Genomic DNA, 22,147 nt, shown 5'->3' with positions numbered 1-22,147 from the left:
AGTCCATTACCTCGATTGGCGGTCTATTTTTCAATCTAACGCGTCCATTCTAATCCAATTGGAATCGTGTAGACAATGCAGTTACACGCCAGTGCTGTCAGTAACGTCACATAGTAAACAATCGTTTCTTACGGTCAATTTTGTTTTATACAACTCTTTAACAGTTGCAAAAATATCGTAACGAAAAGCACTATTTCAAATCTCGAAAAAAAACAATGGGCCTTTTCTTGGTATGACATTACCTAAAATATAGATATTACGCTATTATCGCCCGATCTGTAACGGATATTTACAGTTTCAGCGCCAAGATAAACTAACAATACGTTTATATGTTATAACAATATGTTTATATGTTATATTTTTGAACGTCCTCCTCATTCTAAGTTCGCGATCATGAGTACTCACTCCCAAATCCGTTGCACTTTTGTTCTTTCCTGCACAAAAAAGTGTGGGGTGGTTCACAAAAATGGCGCCCAACGTGAGGCCCGATACAAAAATGACAGATTTTGCTCATTTCCGATTTTCTGCTGATTATCTCAATTGAGTCTGATATTTAAGCTGGCATACTTTTCGTCAATTTCGACTGTAACATTCGAGTATCAATATCGTAACGTTTCATATCTTTGTACTTTTCTCTTTACCGTTATTCAATCTTCGGTGGTACAGTTTCTAAAAAATCACATCTCTTCCGTTTACTGCGCAACCTTGGTAAATACCGTCCACTAATTGTGAATATCACACCGGGCGTTCTTTATTAGTCCAGTTATGTTCTGTCCTTCACGAGAATATGTGGGTTGTTAGAGACTCGTGAAAATGTTAACTGAAGATCAGACTTTACAGTTTTTTACATGTCTACTAAAGTAGTGCGAATTATTTCGAAAAAGACCAACCTCCCAACCAGTTTGGTTATGGTTTTCGCTAACTCAGAAATGAAATATTCAGAGTTTCTAGCAAGAGACAGCATCTCTTACGGCGGGGATATCCAAATCGGATTGTGTACTGCCCACCGTCAAAAATACTGTTCTAACTGCTGCAAATCTGCTCCCACACGCGCCAATTGCGGTTACAACCACAAATCCACTACGTCAATAGTGTCGAGGTGTCCTCTAATAAAAGTTTTCCCAACAAACCCTGCCTCTCACCACTACTAAGGTTAGTCCCCCTTACAACGTACCCTCAAGGGTATACTTCGTGTCTATAATTTTATTCAAGAAAAAAGGGTGCAAACATCATAGGAAATGGAAACTGCAAATAAATGGTAAACTAATTTAATAATAATGCCAGTAAAATAATTTATTTATCACCTATTCAACGTTACGCATTACACAGTAATCGTACAACATTAAAACATGTAAAACGCCCAACGAGCACAGATCCAGACCTATAAGAAATCTGACAATGTGACACAGTAGTTCTAATGACCCGTTAGAGGTGGACGTTAACGTTATTTTTCAATTTTTTGAAACAGTTACATTCACAATAATTAAAATTGATCTCTGATCCAATATATTGACTACCTTTAGGTTAATAAAATAGTTATTGATAGAAAGTAATGTTTATATCAACATAAACTCAAAATCCATGAAAAAGATGTCTATAAAAACATATTGGTGAATACATTGCACACGTCAATCTTCTTTACAAAAACTTGATGAGGATAAGACTGGAATACTGCAGACAATCGTCATCTGGTTACGATCGCTGAATTGTGAGTGCTAATGGAATTGCAATACATTCAAAAAGGATGAATTCAGATGACATACTCACCCGATATGAAGTGATAAGTGATGCAAAAATGATTGACATGGTTTAGTCTTTTAGTTAAAAGCGTTTTTATATATAGGTGATATGTAATTACACTCCCAGTATATACGTGAATATTTTTGAATATTTTCTTGCTCGAGCCAAAATATAAAAAAATTATCCTAACGTTTAATCGGTGTTTTGCATTTTTGTGCAATTAAATGTGAAAAATAGCATGTACTGGATTGATTTACACGTAAAATGTGACCTCCAAGGTGTGACAATAATATCTATAATGCTGAAGAACCGATCGAAGTTTTTAATCAACTGAAAAATTTGCAAAGCTGCCAAGTCAGTAACATTTTCAGTACGTCTCTGAAGGTATTCTAAATAAAACCAATGATTCCTTAATGCTAATATTTTTTAAGAATAATTTAATATAATTTGTTATAATACAAGAATAGAAGTCAATGTTTAGTACTAAAAATGTCTGAGAACCTGATTTCTTCCTGATTTGAATGTGTAAGTGTTCCTGTACTACGACAAGAAAGTCATTGGAATGTTTATTTACAAATACAAGAAATATCTCTTAATAGCGAATTTGAGAGTGATTTAAATAATTAATGTGGATTAAAGGAGATGTTAAGTAGACGCCATCACAGTTTACTGACCAAAAAACATTGCCACTTAACCGTTCATCGCGGCAGTCAAGACTAAATAAGTAAAAGCAAGACTAAAACCCACTGAATTATTTAATATTTGTTCTTTGTCATACGTCATATGTCACTGTTTTTGTATTTAATATATAGCTTTATCAATTAATTAATAATTATATTGTAATTATAATTAATTCAGTTCAAACTGACATAGATAAGTAAAGTTGTGGTTTGGAGATAACAGGATACGAAACAGAGATGGAAATTAAAAAGGTGGGCATAAGCCGTTAATGTATACCAATGTGTCTGTCAGACGTCACCTGTCAATATTTTTGTGTGGTAAGGAATAATTTTATCAATCAATTAATATTCATTACTAAAATAATTCATTACCACGTTCACGTCAATTTAAATAAACATCTTCGGGAGATGTTATAAACTTTGATCTCATATCTAATTAGGTAACACAAAAAGTAGTCAAAAACGTCTAAACATACTGGATTAAAACTGTATATCGCTTGTAACGGGCCGACAAGTTAAGGGGAGTAAAAGTTTTGATCCAGAAAAAACTAGAGGACAAAAAAGTGATGGGGACCAAGAAGGTGGGCGTAGGCAGGTAATAGAGCAAAAAATTTGGTGGTCTGTATGTAATAAAAACTTGCTGCACCCAGCAGAGAAATAAAAAGAGAATCTCACTTGTATGGTAACGCCGAAAACAATAAGAATAAGAAAAATATCTGTTTTTAAAGGAACAACTTAACTTTTAATATAAGTACACATCATTTTCTTAATACTCTCTTTTTGAGCATTTTTTTTTTATTACTTATAGTAACTATTCAGTAAGCATACCAATATTAAGTTCCGTCTTACAAACAAACTTATAAATAGCTTAAAATAGTGATTTTCTCGGTAACTTACCACAATATTGAGCATATTTAGTCTAAAGTGTTATAAATCATAGCTAAAGAGTGGACAATTAAGAATTTTGGCTCGATTTTTTTTATTTTTCCTATCGCCGACACTAGCAATTGAATAATAACAGTATACAGAGAATATTTGTGTATAAATTAATTCTTGGAAGACAGAGGATACTGGTTGACTATTATACTGTTAGTATATACTCTACAAAGTTGGCACAACGACTTTTATTTGGAAAAATAGTTTCTTTTTTCAAGAAAGAGATAAAAATGATCATTTTACTATTATTTCATAGGAGTTACCTAAAGAAATTACAAAAATTTTCTAAACTAAGACATAAAGAAAATCTTTAGAAATTTTACGTCCATTTAAAAATTTTCCAGCACAGTTATGACTGGATGTAGATGGTGAGTTTCACGAGTCTTAAAACTGGAACGTTTAGGCTGCAGAAATAAATCGTGATCAGAACGTTTGGATCCTTCAGTTCGAGTTGCATTGTTGATGAACAAAAGCTTATAGGAAACCGTTAAACAGAGGTAACTTGTCCCATACGAATTGGGCTATGATAAAAATAAATAGGAATGGAAACAAGGAATGTCGTCCAGTCTTTTACGTAAAACAACTGACGTGATTTCATACAATTTTGAGATAAAAAACAAAAAAAAAACAACCCAACAAGGTTTGTATAATTTTGTTTGCAGAGGTCTAACCTCAAAGAAAACAACCAACGAGCGCATAAGCTCAGAAGCAATGATATGGAACCAACGGCATTAAATATAGCATACACAATTTCCAAAGATGTTAAGCAATGCCAGTTTTAATACTTTTAAGCATATTTCTAATATATATTCAAGAATGAGCCCACTTTTTTAGTTTTTTCGTTTAATTCCCTTAAAACTAGCAACTTTCTGTTTAATTTCTAATAGTTCACTGCCTTGCGTGGCTTTATTTCTTCTAACTATCGAATTTAACTATTCTGGAGGTGGCGGTGGCGCTTGTGGTGGAGCGTCCATTGGTAGAGGCGGTCTAGAGTTGCTACTGTGCATTACAGGAAGCGGGGCCTGCATGGGAGGCGGGTGCGCGTACATCCCGCTCCTTTGGTACATGTAGCCCTGATTATAATACTGGTACATGTACGAAGGCGGCGGGACGTTTACATTGGGCATAGGTGGTGGGGGCATTTGGTTGTAGTAATACATCTGCACATGCGGTAGTGCCTGTTGTGCTGGTGGTGGCGGTGGTGGAGGAGGAAGAGGTGGGGGTGCGGTGTACATCTGAAAGTTGTTAGTGTTCTCCTTTGTTTGATTAGTTACAAAATTCGTTTGTTGTTGGACATTTTGAATATTGTTATCTACGTTAGGGCTTACCTTATTGTTATTGGAGTATCTGCCGTTTGTTTTAGATTCTTTAATACTGGATTTTGATATTTTGGATGCAGGTCCATCTGGGGAACCTCGATCCTGGAAAAAAATATATTTATAATTCACAAATACTGGAAAAAAAACACACTACTCAAGAGCGGAACGCAAAAAAAAACTCATTCGGTATTTAAACATTGCATTGCAAATTTGGGGGAATTATTTGGCTCCTAAGGGAATATTAAAGATTGATCCGCTGTGGATGTACAATATTTAGAAGAAAAATAACAAAAAAGAACAACTTAAAGCGAAAAGGAAGCCCAAATATCACTAATGATATATTTACTTACGTCAATGTTTATGTCTCAATAAATGCTGCAATCGTTAATAAAATAAAAACTAGTGGCAAAAAAAACTAAAAAAATAATTTAAAATGACGTAATTGTTACGCAATTGAACGTGTATTCATGGAACAAAAGAAAGAATGAGAAAGGTGCAAAAGAATTAAGAAAGAAAAATATGGGAGAGGAATCAAAAATGAAATAATATAAAAAAAAGCAAATCACAATCAATGTATTTGTGTAAAAAATGACTTCAACAAAAAAAAACGAAAATCCTACATTGCAGGAGCAGGTGAAGGAATATAGTAAAAGCCAATAAAAAATTATGAAAGTAATATAAATAATATTTGTTAACATTGGCGTAATGTGTGTACGAGTTCATATTTTGGTAAAGTAATTATTACCTGTTTAATATTAAGCATTATACATTAATCATTATACATGAATACATTATAGCATTATACATGAAATACGCAACGAGGGCAGATCCAGACCTGTACGAAATCTGACTGTGGAGCAGTAGTTCTAATGAACCGTTAGAGGTGGACGTTAACGTTATTTTTCAACATTTTGAAACAGTTTTATTCATTCCATTAATTAAAATTGGTTTATCATCATATTGAGTAAGATCAGGACTATTTAGATGTCTTAGGCATCTCTATTGAACGCCTACAACTATTATAATATTAACATAATTGGAACTTTGATTTCTTGGAAATTTTATTTAACTATTTGAATGCTATAGATTATTAAATTAGTGGATGAGTCACTAAAATAATGGACCAGGAATTTTCATACGAATTGGTCAAATAACAATTAGACACATATCAAGATTCAATATTGTACTTTACGATTTATCAATTTTTCGACAATTCTAAAGTGAGAAATATATTGCTTGGCTTGTTTTTAGAGCGAATCAACTCTCCAGACTCTCATGAATAGCGCGAGAAAATAGCGCAGATCTGAATAATATCGAAAGAAAGATGTGACACGGTCAATATTTGGGATTTTATGGAGCGAACTCACATGGACGAGAGGAAGAAGCTTCTGGGAGTGCTAGACTTAGTATTTGCGACAGCCATCAACAAAAAGACTTCCTTAATTATATTGCTTATTTAAGATGCAACAAAAATTCTTCCATCGACTGACCTGTTAATTTGCCAGACCTTAACCCAATCGAAAATCTTTGGAAGCAGATAAAAGAAGAAATATTTGATGCAATTAAAATCTCGAATGCAATAATCAAACAAAAGACCTACCTTGTCTCTCTCCCTTTTCCTAGATGCACTACTTTCGATATTAGGGCAATTATTGAGCTTCTCTTTGGGTATCTTCAGTTTGATGCCTATAGGTGGAGGATTATTGGACAGCTCGGAAATGTTCTCAGTATTGATTATATTCTTAGGTATTTTAATCTTCAGTCCTTGCGGGGGCTCCGACGGAGCTGGCTCCATGATTATTTTATCTTTGGGTATTTTAAGCTTCAGCGGCTCTTTGACGGGTACCGCCGTCACTTCCGGCGCTTTATCTTTGTGTCTGTGCTTTTCGCGATCCTTATCTTTATGCTTCTTCTTCTTTTCTTTGTCCTCGCGGTTCTTGTCTTTGTGCTTGTGCTTGTCCTTGTTCTTCTTTTTACTTTTGTGGTGGTAGTGGTTTTTGTCAGTCTGAGTTTCGTGTGTGGGTTCTGGAGGTATTACAGTCGGGAGATGAGAAGCCGTCGAGGCTTCTTTTAATAAATTACTTATTACAGTCGGGTCCGATGTTTGTAGACCATTTACCATCGCTGCTGATGTCCTAGAATAAAACAAATAGTATTAAAATATTTGATTACATCCAAACCAACAAGAAATATATGGAAAAGCATGCATGGTAAGGTGTTTTAAGTAGAAAAAAAATTTAAGTTCAGGAAACTATTCGAAAATATTTAAAAATCCTTAAAAATAAATCCAAAAAAATTGTTAAATACACGCCTCCTAAATATTTATAGGTGCCTCTAAAAACCCCTACACATTTTTTTTATTTATTTTGATGATACTCAAAGATAAAATAACCTGCAAAAAATTAATGACACCTAAATAATGTTTTTTTTTTTTTTTTGTAGGGGACGAAAAATAAGTTTTTGGGAGGAAAAAATATTTGAGCCATCTCTAAATGTTTTAAGGGCAGAAATTTTAAGATTCATATTTCATCACTACAAAGTACAAAATGCTCGATTAAACGAAAAAAAAATACACAATTAACCCGCCTTATTTTACCAGAATAAAAAAAAGGATTTAGTAGTTGTTCTCCTAAAAATTAAAGGAAAAGCATAAAAATACCACAACATGAATTCAAAAATTATAGGTGTCCAAATAAAATTAACAAGATTTTTTGCTTAAAAAAAAAAAAGAGAATAATTGTACGATTTTGGTGAAAAAACTTTGAACTGCCCCAAAAAAAATTTTAGAGGCAAAAATTTTAAAAATGTTATTTTTTATAAGAAAAAAGTGATTTAATGAATTAATTGAACATTGCCTACTAAGGAAGCCATTTTGTTGCCTTTTAAAATAATCACCCAATTAAAAGTATAACGTTTATTACCTATTAATAATTTCGCCGTTACTCTCAACGACCTCTGGTACAATAATGTCCTGCAAAGGACTCTCATCTTCCAATTTAACTTTCAACAAATGAGCAGTATGATCGGGCGTTTGTCGAGTGTCGTCGATTCCTATTGTATTGTCCCTCATAAGATTTTCGAAACCTTCAACTTGATCGATTTTCTTCATCACAGGCCTTAGCTCTGGTTCCGAGCTACTAGAATAGTTCCGCTCTCTTTTTATTTCGACCGGAGACACTAGCGGCGAAAGGAAAGCCGGGTTTTCCGGAACGACGGTAGGAACAATGTCTTTGTGAGGCGGGGTTTTCTCGGGAGAAAATAAACTAGGTCTTTTTATTACTGCCGGTATAGGAACTTCTTCTTTCACAGTTACCGGTTCAGTTTTTATTTTAAATTCACTATTAACTGGCGGCGCGTACGTACCACTGTTCGTATGCGTTAGTTTCGGCTGCGCACTTGAACTGACTGGCGTAATTATCTTAGGGACGGATTTTGGAACTTCGTTATGCATACCTGCGTTGACAGGCTTGGTTGGGAAACTATTGTTTTTATCAGGAGGAGCTGAACTTAAATGTTTTTTGATATTTTCTAGATGAGATTTCTGTTCTTCCGGCCTACTACGCGACACACCCGACGAAGGTACCTTGTGGTCTATTCTAGGTCTACCGTTGGGATCAAGTCTTTGTTTTTCTGGAGGATAATTCAACCTTAAGTCGTTATAAGCGTTAACATTATTCACTTCAGCTTGATTGTTTAGTTTGTATTGATGGTCTCGTTTGCTTGGGTCTTTGTTATCGGATCGAGCCATATGGGCGTCCTTGGGATATTCCCTCGTAGTATCTCTGGCTAATCCGAAAGGTGAGTCTCTAGCAGCTGCTTCTCTAAGGATGTCTTTAGGTTGGGGGTAAGGCATGGTGTGAGGACGCGAGGGAGGCTTCATCTTCGGGTCCACAGGCTGTCGATCTGGCCTATCCGGCCTGTCGGGTCGATCTTGGCGATCCGGTCGATCAGGTCGGTCTGAACGATCGGGTCGGTCTGGACGATCCGGTCGATCTGAACGATCCGGTCGATCTGGACGATCCGGTCGATCAGGCCTATGATGACTACTGTGAGATTTCATACTACTACTGCTGCTACTTAGACTGCTATTACTACTATTGCCCATGATTGCCTTTTGATGCTGCTGTTGTCGTTCCCGACGTTCTCTCTCTCTATCTCGTTCTCTTTGGTGTTGTGAACTGCTGCCCATATCATGCGGCCGAGACGATCTATGTTTGTGAGGGTCGTTGTCGGAACCTGAAAGAATCAACATTGAAATTTAAGGCTTTCCCGATAATTTTAAAGATCAATAATGAAAAGTGTGTGCACTTCCTATAGATCAATATGCGTTGTCCAAAAGGACAACGCATATTGCTTGGTAACATGTGAAAATCAGACGTAGCCAAATCTGGCTAATAGGAAACCTTACACAACTTTAATATTCTTACAGTATTATGCGAATTAATGTGAACAGGACATATTTTCCACAAATTTTACTTCTTTTAGGCTGTTACAAAGGTGAATATATTTTAAATAACTACAGTATGTTTGGTTTATCGTTTTTTTTTTCAAATCTGTTAAATTATAGAGTATTTTTAGGATAATATTGTTTAATAATATTAAAAGTGTGGTCTGCTGAGCAGTATATTCAGAGACCAAATAATTGTTTTTTAGTTTTTAGATAATTTTAGACAGATAATCGTAAAATGATAGCAAATAGGTAATTAAACTCGGAATATCAGTCTACCTATGTCTTCCTGTTACCAAGTAAAAGACATTTGCTACACCAATGAAAATTCAAAAACCTTTCCAACCTTGATTTTTTCTTTAGTTCAGTTTAGATCTCGAAAGTGTTTTGATTGATTCGTGATTTTGTACTGTAATCATTTTGGGCCAAAATTGTAATAGTTTATGGGGAATAATCTATTCGGCTATTGACTGACATCAGTAGAAGCTGGTACAGAATTCTGAAATGAATATCATGAATAAATGAAAGCTATATGTGCTGGTGATATGGGAAAATGGTAAAAGAAAAAGATGAAAAATGTATCCCAAATGAAATCGGAGATAGCCGGAAGTTATATCTGAAGATAGAACAATTAATTGCGATTAGAACAGCAAGAAAATCCGACTGATCCACACGGTATTCGTAGAATCTAGAAAATCTTTATAGAAAACGATGGAAGAAACCAGATTACCCAGAATTGTAAAAAAAATCTACGATACGTGGAAGAAAATAAGGAACAAATTCAGAATGACTCGTTTTAATGTAGTTTTTTATGTGAAGCAACAAAAGTGACACATTATCGAAACATAGGCGTAGAGTTTAATTTTTAAAAGGTGTAACACTTTCAATAAATTGATAATTTCTCACAAAAATAGAGTTAATATAAAAAGAAAAATTATGGATGTCTGAATATTCCATTGATGGGTCTCTTTAATGATAAGAAGTATGACAAATGATAAGATGTATGGAGTTTATCTTTAAAAGATGTAATACTTTCAATAAATTAATAATTTTTAATAAAAATGGAGTTAATATACAAAGAAAAATCATGGATGTCTGAATAGTCTATCGATGTATCTCTATACTAATGGGAGGGTTGACAAATGGTAAGATGTTTGTCTCGTTTGGAACAAAAATCGACCACGAAACCCAACGAATATTTGTCAATTAGGGTGAAATGGGTTCAGTGGCCCACCCTATAAAATCGTTTCTTAAAGAAAATTTCATCATTTGTTATGACAACGAAAACATACGGCAGCTGATTAGATAATAAAACCTCCGGTGAAGAAGGTGGCTGCTTTTCTTTTAACGGAACCGGTCCGCTTGTGCCGATAGAAGCGTGATGAACTTGCAAAAAACAGAAAATTGTTACTCATAATGAAATATTTCAAGGACTAAACCTTATTATGCCTCAAAGGACCAGGAAAAATACTGGATCTTAAACCGATTGGAAATATATGTGGTTTCATGTATGGTTTCTATAAAAAAAAGCTTGTTAATTATATGCCAAAAGCTTTCAAGAAGTTATAATAAGCCAAGGAAGGACATATATCCCATTAAAACAATTTAAATTGTATTATTCATCCTTTTTTTTTTCATATACAGTAAAACCTCCCTTAACCGAAACCTCGTTTAACCGAAACGGCTGTTTCAATAATTTCGTCAATAAAAATTAAATTTTTATCGCAAAACGTAAACAAATCCATTAATTTCACTCACCGATTGATGCCTATGTGTGTTGGGAAATCAAAAAAACCAAGAGCTCTAAAAGATATTTCCGAAAAAGCACTTACAGCTTTTTATAGGGGCCCAAAAAGCTCATGGATGTCGACTACTTTATTTTCAGAACGGTTCGAACATGAATTCGTCCCAAGTGTAAAATCTTTTTTAAAATCAAAAAACCTTCCCATCAAAGCATTGTTGCTTGTTGACAATGTGCCAACTCACCCTCAAATCTACAAAATGGTGACAATTGTCAGATTTTGGCCAGCGAATGTCACGAGCTTAATTCAGCCGTTAGACCACGGAGTAATAGAGACATTCAACAGACATTATAGAGGAACATTCTTAAGACATTTGTTATCACAGAAGACAAATAAATCCAAAAGTGTTGATTCTCAAATCTTTAACAATGAAACATGTTGTTTATTGGTATGCTGAGTCGTGGGCCAAGATCAAATCTTTAAATGCTGGAACAAACTTTTTGATGGGATTTTGATTGACGATCCTGAAGAAGAAAATTGTAAAGAAACGACAGAAAAAATTAAAACTTTAATAAAAAATTTTGTCGGGATGTGAAGAAATTATCCAAGAAGAGATACGTGAGTGGTTAGCAGCCGATGACTCAGAAAGTGAATTCATCGACCAGGACATCATTGATATGGTTCTTCATTCAGACAACCTGAGCGTATCAAACGACGAAGATGGCGACCCAACAGACAACAGGCAGCACGAGACCGCCGACTCGCGCTGCCTTCAATGATTTTCAATGCCGTAGAGGTAAGAATTTTATACAGTAGGCCTAATTAATTAGGGACCGGACTAGGTTTTTAATTTTTGTTTTTTTTTTGCATAAAGTTTTGTCCTTTTCAGATTGCTTTACGTTTCGTCGAACAATCGAATGAGGCAAACTCATGACGTTCTGCAAATGAACGATGAAGAGATATAGCTGCAAAAAATCGTTGTCAAACAAAAACGCAAAAGAAAATAGAAGATTTCTTTAAAAAAGCATGTTAAACTTGTTCATTTTCCTTAATTTTATTACTTTATTCTGTATTTACTTATTAGAAAACATTACGAAATCATATCATAGTATTTTTTAATACTAATACTTTGACCAAGAATACTATAAAAAACAATTTTATTTTTAACCGAAATTCTTGTTATCCGAAACGGCCTCCCCCCCAAATATTTCGGTTAACGGAGCTTTTACTGTATGACTAATAAATGTTCAAATTTTATCACTTGTGTCCATATCAATTCACACATTACTGCACATCTTCACAATACTGACAGAATACTTAAAAAATACTGTTAAAAAATAAAAAAAAGTGCATAAAATGCATAAAATTGTGACACTTTAAATAAAAATTATAATGTATGAATGTAATAAATAAAAATTTTGAATTTCAAACCTTGAAGTCGATAAATATTTTTTATCGCCACTTTTCCGACAGCTCTTTGTTTTTTGCCTAAACAAAAGTGTAATTAAATTAAGTCAGACTAACCCGACGATCTGTGGTGGCCGTCTTTCCCGTCTTCTTGCGGAAGTTTTTTCTTCGGATCATCCTGAAACAAAGACAAGAAGCTACAAAAAAAAAAATGGCACCAGATTTGTCGATATCTAAAAACGTCATTCTTCAGAGAAAGCTTTTAGACATTTTGAATTCGAGAGGACAGTTTTTCGTACTTTTGAAGAAAAATACTCGTTCTTCTTCTTCTTATTACCTGTATTTCTACTACTTCGTATCGATTTTCAAACCGAAAATAAATAGATTACAGTTGCAAAATCTAGAAAGATCTTCTGGAATGTCTTATAAGTTTTTAAAACGTTTAAGCAAGGCACGTGAGGGTAGGAGCAGGGTGAGAGATAAATAGGGAGAGAGAGAGAGAAGGGGTGAGAAAAAGGGATAGAGATTGAAAGGGCTGACGGAGAGGGAGAGAAAGAAAAAGGGAGAGGAAGGGAGAAAGTGGGAAAGTAAGTGAGAAAGTGTGAAAGGAAGGGAGAAAGAGGGAAAGGAAGGGAGAACACGGAGAAAATTCACGTTTCACTTCAATATTTTTTATAGTATTTTAACAAATTCTGTGCATTTATAAGAAAAATCGTCACTTAAAGATACTTACAAAAGGCGAAGGAATATGATGAGAAGGTATATGATTAACGTTATCAGCTATAGCCATAATCTTCTCCTTGAGCCTGGAAGGACACTTTTCGAATATCACCAAAAATTCTTCTGTTAATTGTTGCAACAATTCCGCCGTCACCGTGGGATCCACGTATGAATACCACTCCTTCTTTTCGTACGACAACGGGATCTCCCAGTTGGACCACTTACAAGCTACCAGGATACAGAAACAAGCAACCACCGTCGGTTTATACTGTATACACATTGTCGTTAAATGTAAACTGTAACAAAACAGAAAAAAGTTTTAGAATATATTTATCACAACGATAATTGTTCAATAATTACTAAAGTCACGCCTATAATTATTTCTAATCATTCAAAAAGAAGCTCGTGAAAATATTTGTACTGACAAAATTCTGTGTGACTAAATTTTATTCGGATGATAAAACACGATGTGGTTTTTATGTATGCTCGAACCATGTGGTTAATTTAACGTTACTATAAAATTACAGAAAGTGTATACATACTCAAATAAAAATATACACTCAGATGCAAAAAAAACGCAATAGAGAAAATTTTGGTCAAATTCAAAGTATTTCAGTTTTTTTAATTTTAGCCCTATTTTGATGATTTTTTTTAGCACACTGTATAAAAATTTATAAATTTTAATTTAGTATAGTGACTTTTTTAATCAAATTTTGTATTTGACTTTATTATATAGGGTTAATCGAAAGGTGGTTTCTTATCCAAACTTTGAAACATCCTGTGGAATAATTCCATTAGCGGATTTTCGTAAAACCTTGTTTTTCGGTTGCAACCATGTCTTCTAAGTATTATGTTTTTTGTTTCATGTAAAAATATGGATTGGTACATTTTTAGGAACGAAATGACTTTGCACACCCACAATTTACGACTTTTCCTATTATTACCATGATATTTTATATTATTTTGTAATACGACGAGGAGCTTTGATGACTGATATCGAAGGAATGTCATATCGACATCTCAGAAGCACAGTATTTAAATAATGATTAAAAGCAACGACATGATCTTGGTTTTAATGAACAATGATAACAATAACAAAACATAAAAAAACAACTTAAATGTACCTTAAACTTAAGTACGCAAATGACAAAGAAAAACTACTAAAAAATAACTTAATACTTTGTATTGCCTCCCCTAGCCTCTATAACTGCCTGTGCACGTCGGCTCATACTGTCAATGAGGTTGCGAATATCATCTTGCTGGATGTTTTGCCATTCCTCTTCTAGAGCCAAGCGAAGTTCGTTAAGTGAGGCTGGTGCGACTTCGCGACCCCTTCTACCAAGCATGTCCCAAACGGGCTCTATTGGGTTCAGATCTGGCGAAAACGCTTGCCAGTTCATTTTATTAATACCAATTTCCTCTAAATATTGTGACACACATTGAAATAGAGCCAGTTCGCGCTTTATCTTGAATTAATAGAAAATCATCGCTGATTATTGAGAAAAGGGTACTACGTGATTCGCTAAGATTTACTCAATATACCGGTGTGCAGTCAACGAACCCTCAATAAATACCAATTCAGTGTGCGCCTCTCGGGATATTCCTGCCCATACCATGACCGAACCCCCTCCATGGCTAACGCGGGGATTGAAAGCGTACTCCGCAAATCTCTCTCCAGTTCGACGCCATACTCGTTCTCTCCCATCTGATGAGTGAAGATAGTATCTCGACTCATCCGTAAAAAGAACATTACTCCATTGTCCTAAATTCTAAGGTAAATGTTCCCTGAAGAATTGTAGTGTAGCCACTCTGTGCCGTGGAAGTAATTTGGGACCAGTTGCTGGTCTGCAACTTTGCAAACCAAATGCATGTAATCTTCGACGAACTGTAAATACACTTACATTATTGCCTCGAACCTCTTGAAGCTGATTTTTTGTTTGCATTGCTGTTAAATGACGATCCCGCGAAGCGTTGACTTATATAAAATGATCATCTAAGCGGTAGTTTTCCGCTTCTTGCCACTTCCCGCTTTACGCTTGTTTGTTCCAGTTCGTATAAAACGTTCCACTATCCTTTGGATGGTATAGAGATGAGTGTGTAGTACTCTAGCTACATATTCATAATTTCGCCCATCTTCAACCAGAGCAACGGCTTCGACACTAAGAACCATAATCAATCATAGGTAAACAAAATGTAAGTGTCAATATGACATAATAATAAGTCACCAAAGCCACCTCGTCGTATTACAGAATAACTCCAAAATAGTCATGATTAAAAAAGTCCTAAATTGTGGGTTGCAAATTTATTTGGCTCTAAAAAATGAACCAAGGCATATTTTGACATGAAACAAAAAACACAATGCTTAGGAGACATGGTTGCAACCGAAAAATAAGGTTTTACGAAAATTCGCAAACGGAATTATTCCACAGGATGTTTCAAAGTTAGGACAATAAAACCACGTTTTAATTAACCCCGTACAATAGTCATATAAAAGTTTATCAAAAAACTGACTATACCAAATTAAAATTTATAAATTTATACACAGTGTGCTAAAAAAAATCATCAAAATAGGGCTAAAAATACAAAAATTGAAATACTTTGAATTTGACCAAAACTTTCTCCGTTGCGTTTTTTGCATCTGAGTGTATATCTTGTACTAGGCCATCACAAAAACCACATAATACTCGTGTAAAACTAAAAATAACGCTAAATAATGTGTAGACTATTGAACTTACCTATTACTAGCCATAAAATAGGAAGTCTGCGCGAGGTCTTTACTAGCCCTAACGAGATGACAGCACCTTACCACGTGGGTATGTGGATGGTCTATGGCCACGTCGAATCCTAGAGTTTGAAGTAAAACGTTTTCGTTAAACACCAAATCCTGGGATTGACTAATATACCTGTAAAAAACAATCAATCGCTTTAATTGCCAAAAGACAATGAAATTTCCTTAAATCATTAGGGATGAAAAAAAGACAACTTTAAAACAAGTCCTGTGTCTCGATGACGGCGAAGATACCGTTAAATGGTGACAACAACTCATGGTCCGTGAATTTGTTTAAAAATATTGTCAACAAAACGTACCAGAAGAAATTATTATGAAATATCCTTTTTAACTAGTGGAGTCTGCTGATATTTAAACCGACAAATGACGATCTTGGCTCTCTTTTTATCTGCCTGCATAGAGAAACAAATTTGTGAATTAAAATGGTGTGTTCTTTCAGTACTGGTACGTTAGAGTATTTATTCATTAGGGTCCATCGAGGAATGACCATATCTTAAAATGAAAGAGACAGTAATAGGTCCCTTCATGGAAGCTCGACTATACAGCAACCTTCAGACCAGCCGCTACCAACACGTGAACACCAGCACAACTAGAAAGAACAGCTAAGTTTATTTTTGATATTGGCGCCCAACGTGGGGCAATTACACACGAGTATAGTAAATTTGGAAGTGAACATATGAAACAATATAAGATTAGGATTTATTCAGATTAACGAAGACCGTTCTTTCCACCTATCATTATTGTCGTACAGTTAAATTTACAGTATTACATAACTAAAAATTGTATATTTACCTTTCTGAATTCACATCAATATTTGTATCTCTCCCGTTTTTGCACATATTTGCTACCCTAATGACGTATTCTAATTTCCTAGGTTGTTCCTCGACTTTGGCCGCTAAAAATAACGCCGCTGCTGCCATCTGGTGCCACGGAAACTTCGTGAACGAATGGAAAACATAGAAACGGTGCATGTACACTATGGCCGTGTTGATACATAACTGTGATCTGTTTATCTAGCATTAAGGAAAATTTCGACAAAAAAATGTTGGTCGTACATAAAAAGGGGTTATTGTACAATATAAAATTATAACCTGTGTGTCCTTTTAGCATAATCTACAAAATAGTTATTATACTTACGTTAAAATAAATATAATAGTTAATTAATGTCAAAGTATGTGTCAAATGAAAGCTCTCAATTAGTTGATCAATTTTGCAAGTGGACAGTTTGCGAGACAAACGAAAAAACCACTTAGTCGCAACCTAAAACATAAAATGGATCTGGAATACTATTTTTCTTTACAAAGTATGACGACTTAATTAACAACTGGTAGAAATTTGCCAAACTCTGAGTCAGATATTGCAGTGTTTTAGGCGACAGTCCAAAACACACACATTTTCTGATATAACTCGCGACTGATAGTTTCTGCCGTTCCGAGACAGTTTTTAAAAACGATTTATTTAAAAACAAATTATAAATTTCGTATTGCGAGAATATACTATATGCTCTATACCAAACCACCCTTGCTGTCAACGTATCCAATAATACCTATTATATTATACTCACAGACTCTCTAAGTTCCGTACAGTCAATCCAATATGTCTGCCCAACTAATCCTTTGGCCATCAAGATAAAACAAGAAGTTTATACCGCTCAACTGAATGAAAAAAATATTATATTCTTCTGGATACCATCCCATATCGGAATTCAAGGAAATGAAGAGGCAGATAACGCTGCAAAAGAAGCTGCAACTAGTGATAGTGCAGAGTGTACTGAAACATTTACGAGTGCGGACGTAAAAGTGAATATATGTGGAAAGAAAAGTGGAAAGTGTCGTCGGTCAAGCTAAGTAAAAAATCGATAAAACCCTGGCCCACATTACCAATAAGTCGCAGAGACCAGGTAATATTAACGCGACTCCGGCTGGGACATACGTGATTAACTAATAGCCATGTGTTTTCCAACGAACAAGAACCAAGATGTGACAACTGCGAAGAAAAGTTAACAATCAAACATATATTAGGGAAATGTCCGGCATTAACGTACCATTTACCCAACAAACTAAGTGATATTAGGAAGTCTACAGTGCAATATGTCAGACCGAAAAAGTTTCTTAACTTTAATTAACATTCTAAATTGTCAGACCACAAGCTACTCCATTCAGAAGGAGATTTAACTTCAAAAATGCAAACTGGCAAAAGTATGCAGGCATGCTAGAGTCTGAGCTGCTACGTCTTGAACCAAGAGTAGAGAACTACGAAAAATTTGTAGAAGTACTCAAAAATGTGTCTAGAAAAGCTATCCCCAGAGGATGTAGACAACAATATGTTCCCGGGATGTCCAGCGAGTCCAAAGAACTAATGATAACATACTAAACCTTCTATTCCACTGACCATTTTACCCAAGAAATGGTTGACCGCGGAACGGTACTACTCCAACAGCTAAGTCAAGCCAGACAGGAAAAGTGGATTGAGACCCTGGAAAAAATGGACAATGACACATAGTAGCAAAATAGCATGGAACCTTGTAAAAAAACTTAGCGGTGATCCAAAAGAACATAAACCACCTTGCAAGGTTACAGCAAACCAAGTCGTTGCTCAACTCCTTATGAATGGAAGAACTACGAACCGATATAAGGACCCAAACACTAGAAGAAGATTGGATTCGGAGACAAACTACCTAGGAACTCCTTTTACACTGAAACAACTCCACGACGGTATGAATAGGTTAAAAAACGGGAAAGCTGTAGGTGTGGATGATATATGCAGTGAACAAATAAAGCATCTAGGCCAAGGAGCAAAAAACTGGATCTTGCAACTGTATAACACGTGCTGCAAATCCTGCGAAATTCCAATATCGTGGAGGAAATCTAAAGTAATAGCCTTGTTAAAACCAGGAAAGGACCCAGAAAATCCCAGTAGCTACAGACCTATTTCGCTGTTGTAAACTAGACGAGAGACTCATACTCGCCTGAATAGAAAAAACTGTCGACAAGCACCTCATCCCACAACAAGGAGGATTCAGACCCGGCAAATCCTGCACCGGTCAAGTCCTCGCACTAACAGAACACATTGAAGAGGGCTTTGAAGAAAAACTTATAACATGTGCTGCTTTCGTAGATTTGACGGTCTGGGTAAGGTCGTATATTCCTTACTGCAAAACAGACGTTTTTTCGTTAGGCTGGAGAGTAAAGTAAGTAGGTGGAGAGTTCAAAAAAACGGCCTCCCACAGGGAAGTTTTTAGTACCAATGCTCTTCAATATTTACACAAACGACCAACCTACGCCGATCGAAACCAAGCACTTCCTCTATGCTGACGATCTTGCAATATGTGCTCAAGGAAATAGTTTTGAAGAAGTGGAGGAGAAACTCGAAACTGCCTTAAAAACAATGACAGCGTACTACCTGCAGAATTCCCTGAGACACAATCCTTCTAAAACCCAAGTCTGCGCTTTCCACCTTCGCGCAAAGGAAGCCAAGCAAAAACTCCAAATTGCATGGAATGGTAATACATTAGAACACACAAACCAACCTATATATCTTGGAGTAACTCTGGACCGGTCCCTCACCTACAGACAACATTGAATAAAAACGAGAGGGAAAGTAACAACTAGGAACAGCATACTCAGAAAACTAACGGGAAGTAAATGGTGTGCACGTCCTGGCCTTTTAAGAACAACGGCACAGGCACTGTGTTTCTCAACTGCAGAATATGAGTGCCCCATTTGGGGCAGATCTGCCCACACCAAACAAGTTGATACTGCGCTAAATGAGACATGCAAGGTAGTAACAGGATGCATGAAACCAACGCCACTCTCAAATTTATATAAAACAGCGGGTTTTACAGGACCCTCAACGCGCAGAGGCGTTGCAGAGCACATAGAGAAAATTAAACAGATCGCGGATGAGCGGCATGTCCCATACAAAGCTCGAACACCAAGAAAGCGACTAAAATCTAGGAAAAACTTCCTTGGAACAGTGCAGGATGAACCGCCTGAGTATTTTCCTCTTCCCCAGGTTCAGTGGACCGGCCAGTCCCTAGACTTTAAAACGTAGAAAACTATGAATAGGATAAGAACGGGGGTCGCTCCAGTAAAATCAAACTGAGAAAATGGGGAAAAATAGACCAAGATGATGTGAACTGTGATTGTGGAGAAACACAGAATATGGAACATCTTACATCAAACAAGATAAATATTTACATGATGATCGCCAACATTCGGCACGGATAGGCACACCAAGAAGATGTGAAACCTGCTTTTTGTTCGCTGTTAATCATCCGAATTACACTGAAATTAAGAAGCATAAATGTGTTTTAATTTATACTTGTCTTGAATGAGTGCCTTGAAAAAACTATTGGGAGTAAAATAAAAAAATCTTAAAATCGCGATTATAATATTACAATTGAAAATTGGTATTGAACTTCAACTTTGTATCATTAATTAGCAGATGGTACAACCAAACAAAAACCTATATTTGGGAAGCTGTTGAATTGCGACCTCGAACATGACACGTTTTCTATTGTTGTGATGTTTTTTAATTAATATGTGCGGAAATAGAAAATTCGTAGGAAAACACACGGGAATATATACAAAAATGAATTTTTATAAAACAATGACATTTTCAACAATTCTAAATGACAGCGGAAAGTGGACCTTAACAAAAAAAAAAGATGAAAATAAGATCCAGGCTGTCAACATAACATTTTTGAGAAGTGGTAGAGGATATACGAGGGTTGAACGAATGGGACTTGCCCTTAATGACAACATTGCAAAATATCGAAACAACTGGAAATACCATCTGGACAGAATGAATAATGAAATTAGTGTATTAGTGTGTAGTGTACAAACCGAAAGGTGAAAGAAACGTTGGAAGCTCCAGGAAGAGACGGAGTGAAAGAACGAAACAGGCCAGAGAGCCTAACCCGTAAAGACTGATAATAATGATGATGATGTTTGTTATTGAACTGGTACACACCAACCACAATGAATTATTTAAGAAATCCAACAGCAGAGGATTTTTAGGAAATAATAATGATGGTGACACATACCCAAACGTAGCAAATTTAAGCACAATTTATGATAAACCATTGAACTGCAGAATAAGTGGGAAATTGCATAGATGTTTTAAAGGAATTGATATAGTCAGAGTTCTCATTACAGAACATTGCAAGATTGAGAAGTAGCTTAATAATTCCCACAAAGATCATCAAATTTTTGGTTTGTCTTGTTCAAGTTTTAGAATATATTAATAACTCATTCAACGTTGGTATTTCTTTCTGAGACTTTAAAAACTGCACTGATAATCATTACATAAAAATGAAGACTTATTCAAACCTGAAAATGTTTCTATCAATAAGTTTTTTCAGTCTTCTATTATGTCCAGGGTATTAAATATGCAAAACAATATCGTGTTAAAGAGTTACAACAATGGTTATTAAAAAGGGAAATCAACAGGCACAGCAATTTATTAATTTGACTGTTATTATAGTCCAGTCGTCAGAGCGTTGACCCTTAAAAATCATACGAACCAGCTGATTTTTGCCGAGAATATTAATTTTGGGAACCCAAAAAAGATGCAAAAAAGTTTACCACTTTTACCCTCGGGCTTCTCCCTATAACCCCTCTCCCTATGACATGAAATTTCAATTTTGATTTGTGGCAACAAATATGAGGCATTTGAAATATGAATAAAAAACGCAGAACTTAATGTTTTACATTACAAACGATCGCACGTCACTGGAAATGTCTCCAAGAAGACGATTTTGGGTGTAGTTTTAGCAGAAGTATGGTTCTTTTGAAAAACGTACTAGCGTAATTGAAAAAAAAAGTTTTAAAAGTTTTAGATCTGTTGTTATATGAAAGTTTAAATTCAACGTTTTTTAAGCATATTTCAAATGCCTCACATCTGTTGCCAAAACTAGTGATGAGGAGGTCAAGAACGATCCGTTCACAAAGATCTGATCTTTTCGAAGACCCGTGATTGATACAATCACATTATGTGACCCTATCGTTCGAATGACCCTATGAATGACGCTGTCTCGTGTTTACGAAACGAACTGTGTGATCGCGACACGTTGCTAGGTCAAATTAATGTATGAACCGCGAACCGCATTTGTAATTTTACTTAACTTTTTCAAGTATATTTTTTATAATTTAATGATTTCTGTAGATGATTTTAGAAATACAAATCTTAATGTCAGCCTTAAACTATATTTCATTCTTAAATTTATAGTAACAATATCGAATTCTACACGTAAAAAACAATATAATTAAAGTCGTTCTAATGAAAGAAGTTCAGTGGCATTTTCGTCTCTAGCGACTGAAGTATTAACAGATATAATGTTAGAGGATCAGTCTTGGAATGGTTTC

The 22,147-nt window shown here is 35.3% G+C and overlaps 1 protein-coding gene across 1 annotated transcript in view; it reads right to left on the bottom strand.

Annotated features, from left to right (window-relative positions):
* The window catches only part of CycT (Cyclin T), a 56,977-nt gene that overhangs the window by 17,146 nt on the left and 17,684 nt on the right, over positions 1 to 22,147 (bottom strand). Inside the window, exons 2-8 of the mRNA XM_072535883.1 lie at positions 16,572 to 16,784; positions 15,727 to 15,894; positions 13,005 to 13,287; positions 12,389 to 12,449; positions 7,597 to 8,911; positions 6,276 to 6,810; positions 4,685 to 4,777 (exon numbers count right to left, since the gene is read on the bottom strand). Coding sequence (XP_072391984.1) covers positions 4,685 to 4,777; positions 6,276 to 6,810; positions 7,597 to 8,911; positions 12,389 to 12,449; positions 13,005 to 13,287; positions 15,727 to 15,894; positions 16,572 to 16,784 — 2,668 coding nt within the window. The remainder of the gene's footprint in view (positions 1 to 4,684; positions 4,778 to 6,275; positions 6,811 to 7,596; positions 8,912 to 12,388; positions 12,450 to 13,004; positions 13,288 to 15,726; positions 15,895 to 16,571; positions 16,785 to 22,147) is intronic.

Source organism: Diabrotica undecimpunctata, chromosome 6, assembly GCF_040954645.1.
Source record: "Diabrotica undecimpunctata isolate CICGRU chromosome 6, icDiaUnde3, whole genome shotgun sequence".
In the NCBI taxonomy this organism is placed as follows: Eukaryota; Metazoa; Arthropoda; class Insecta; order Coleoptera; family Chrysomelidae; genus Diabrotica; species Diabrotica undecimpunctata.
The sequence above is the reverse complement of the archived record's forward strand: the minus strand, read 5'-3'. Positions and strand labels throughout refer to the sequence as shown.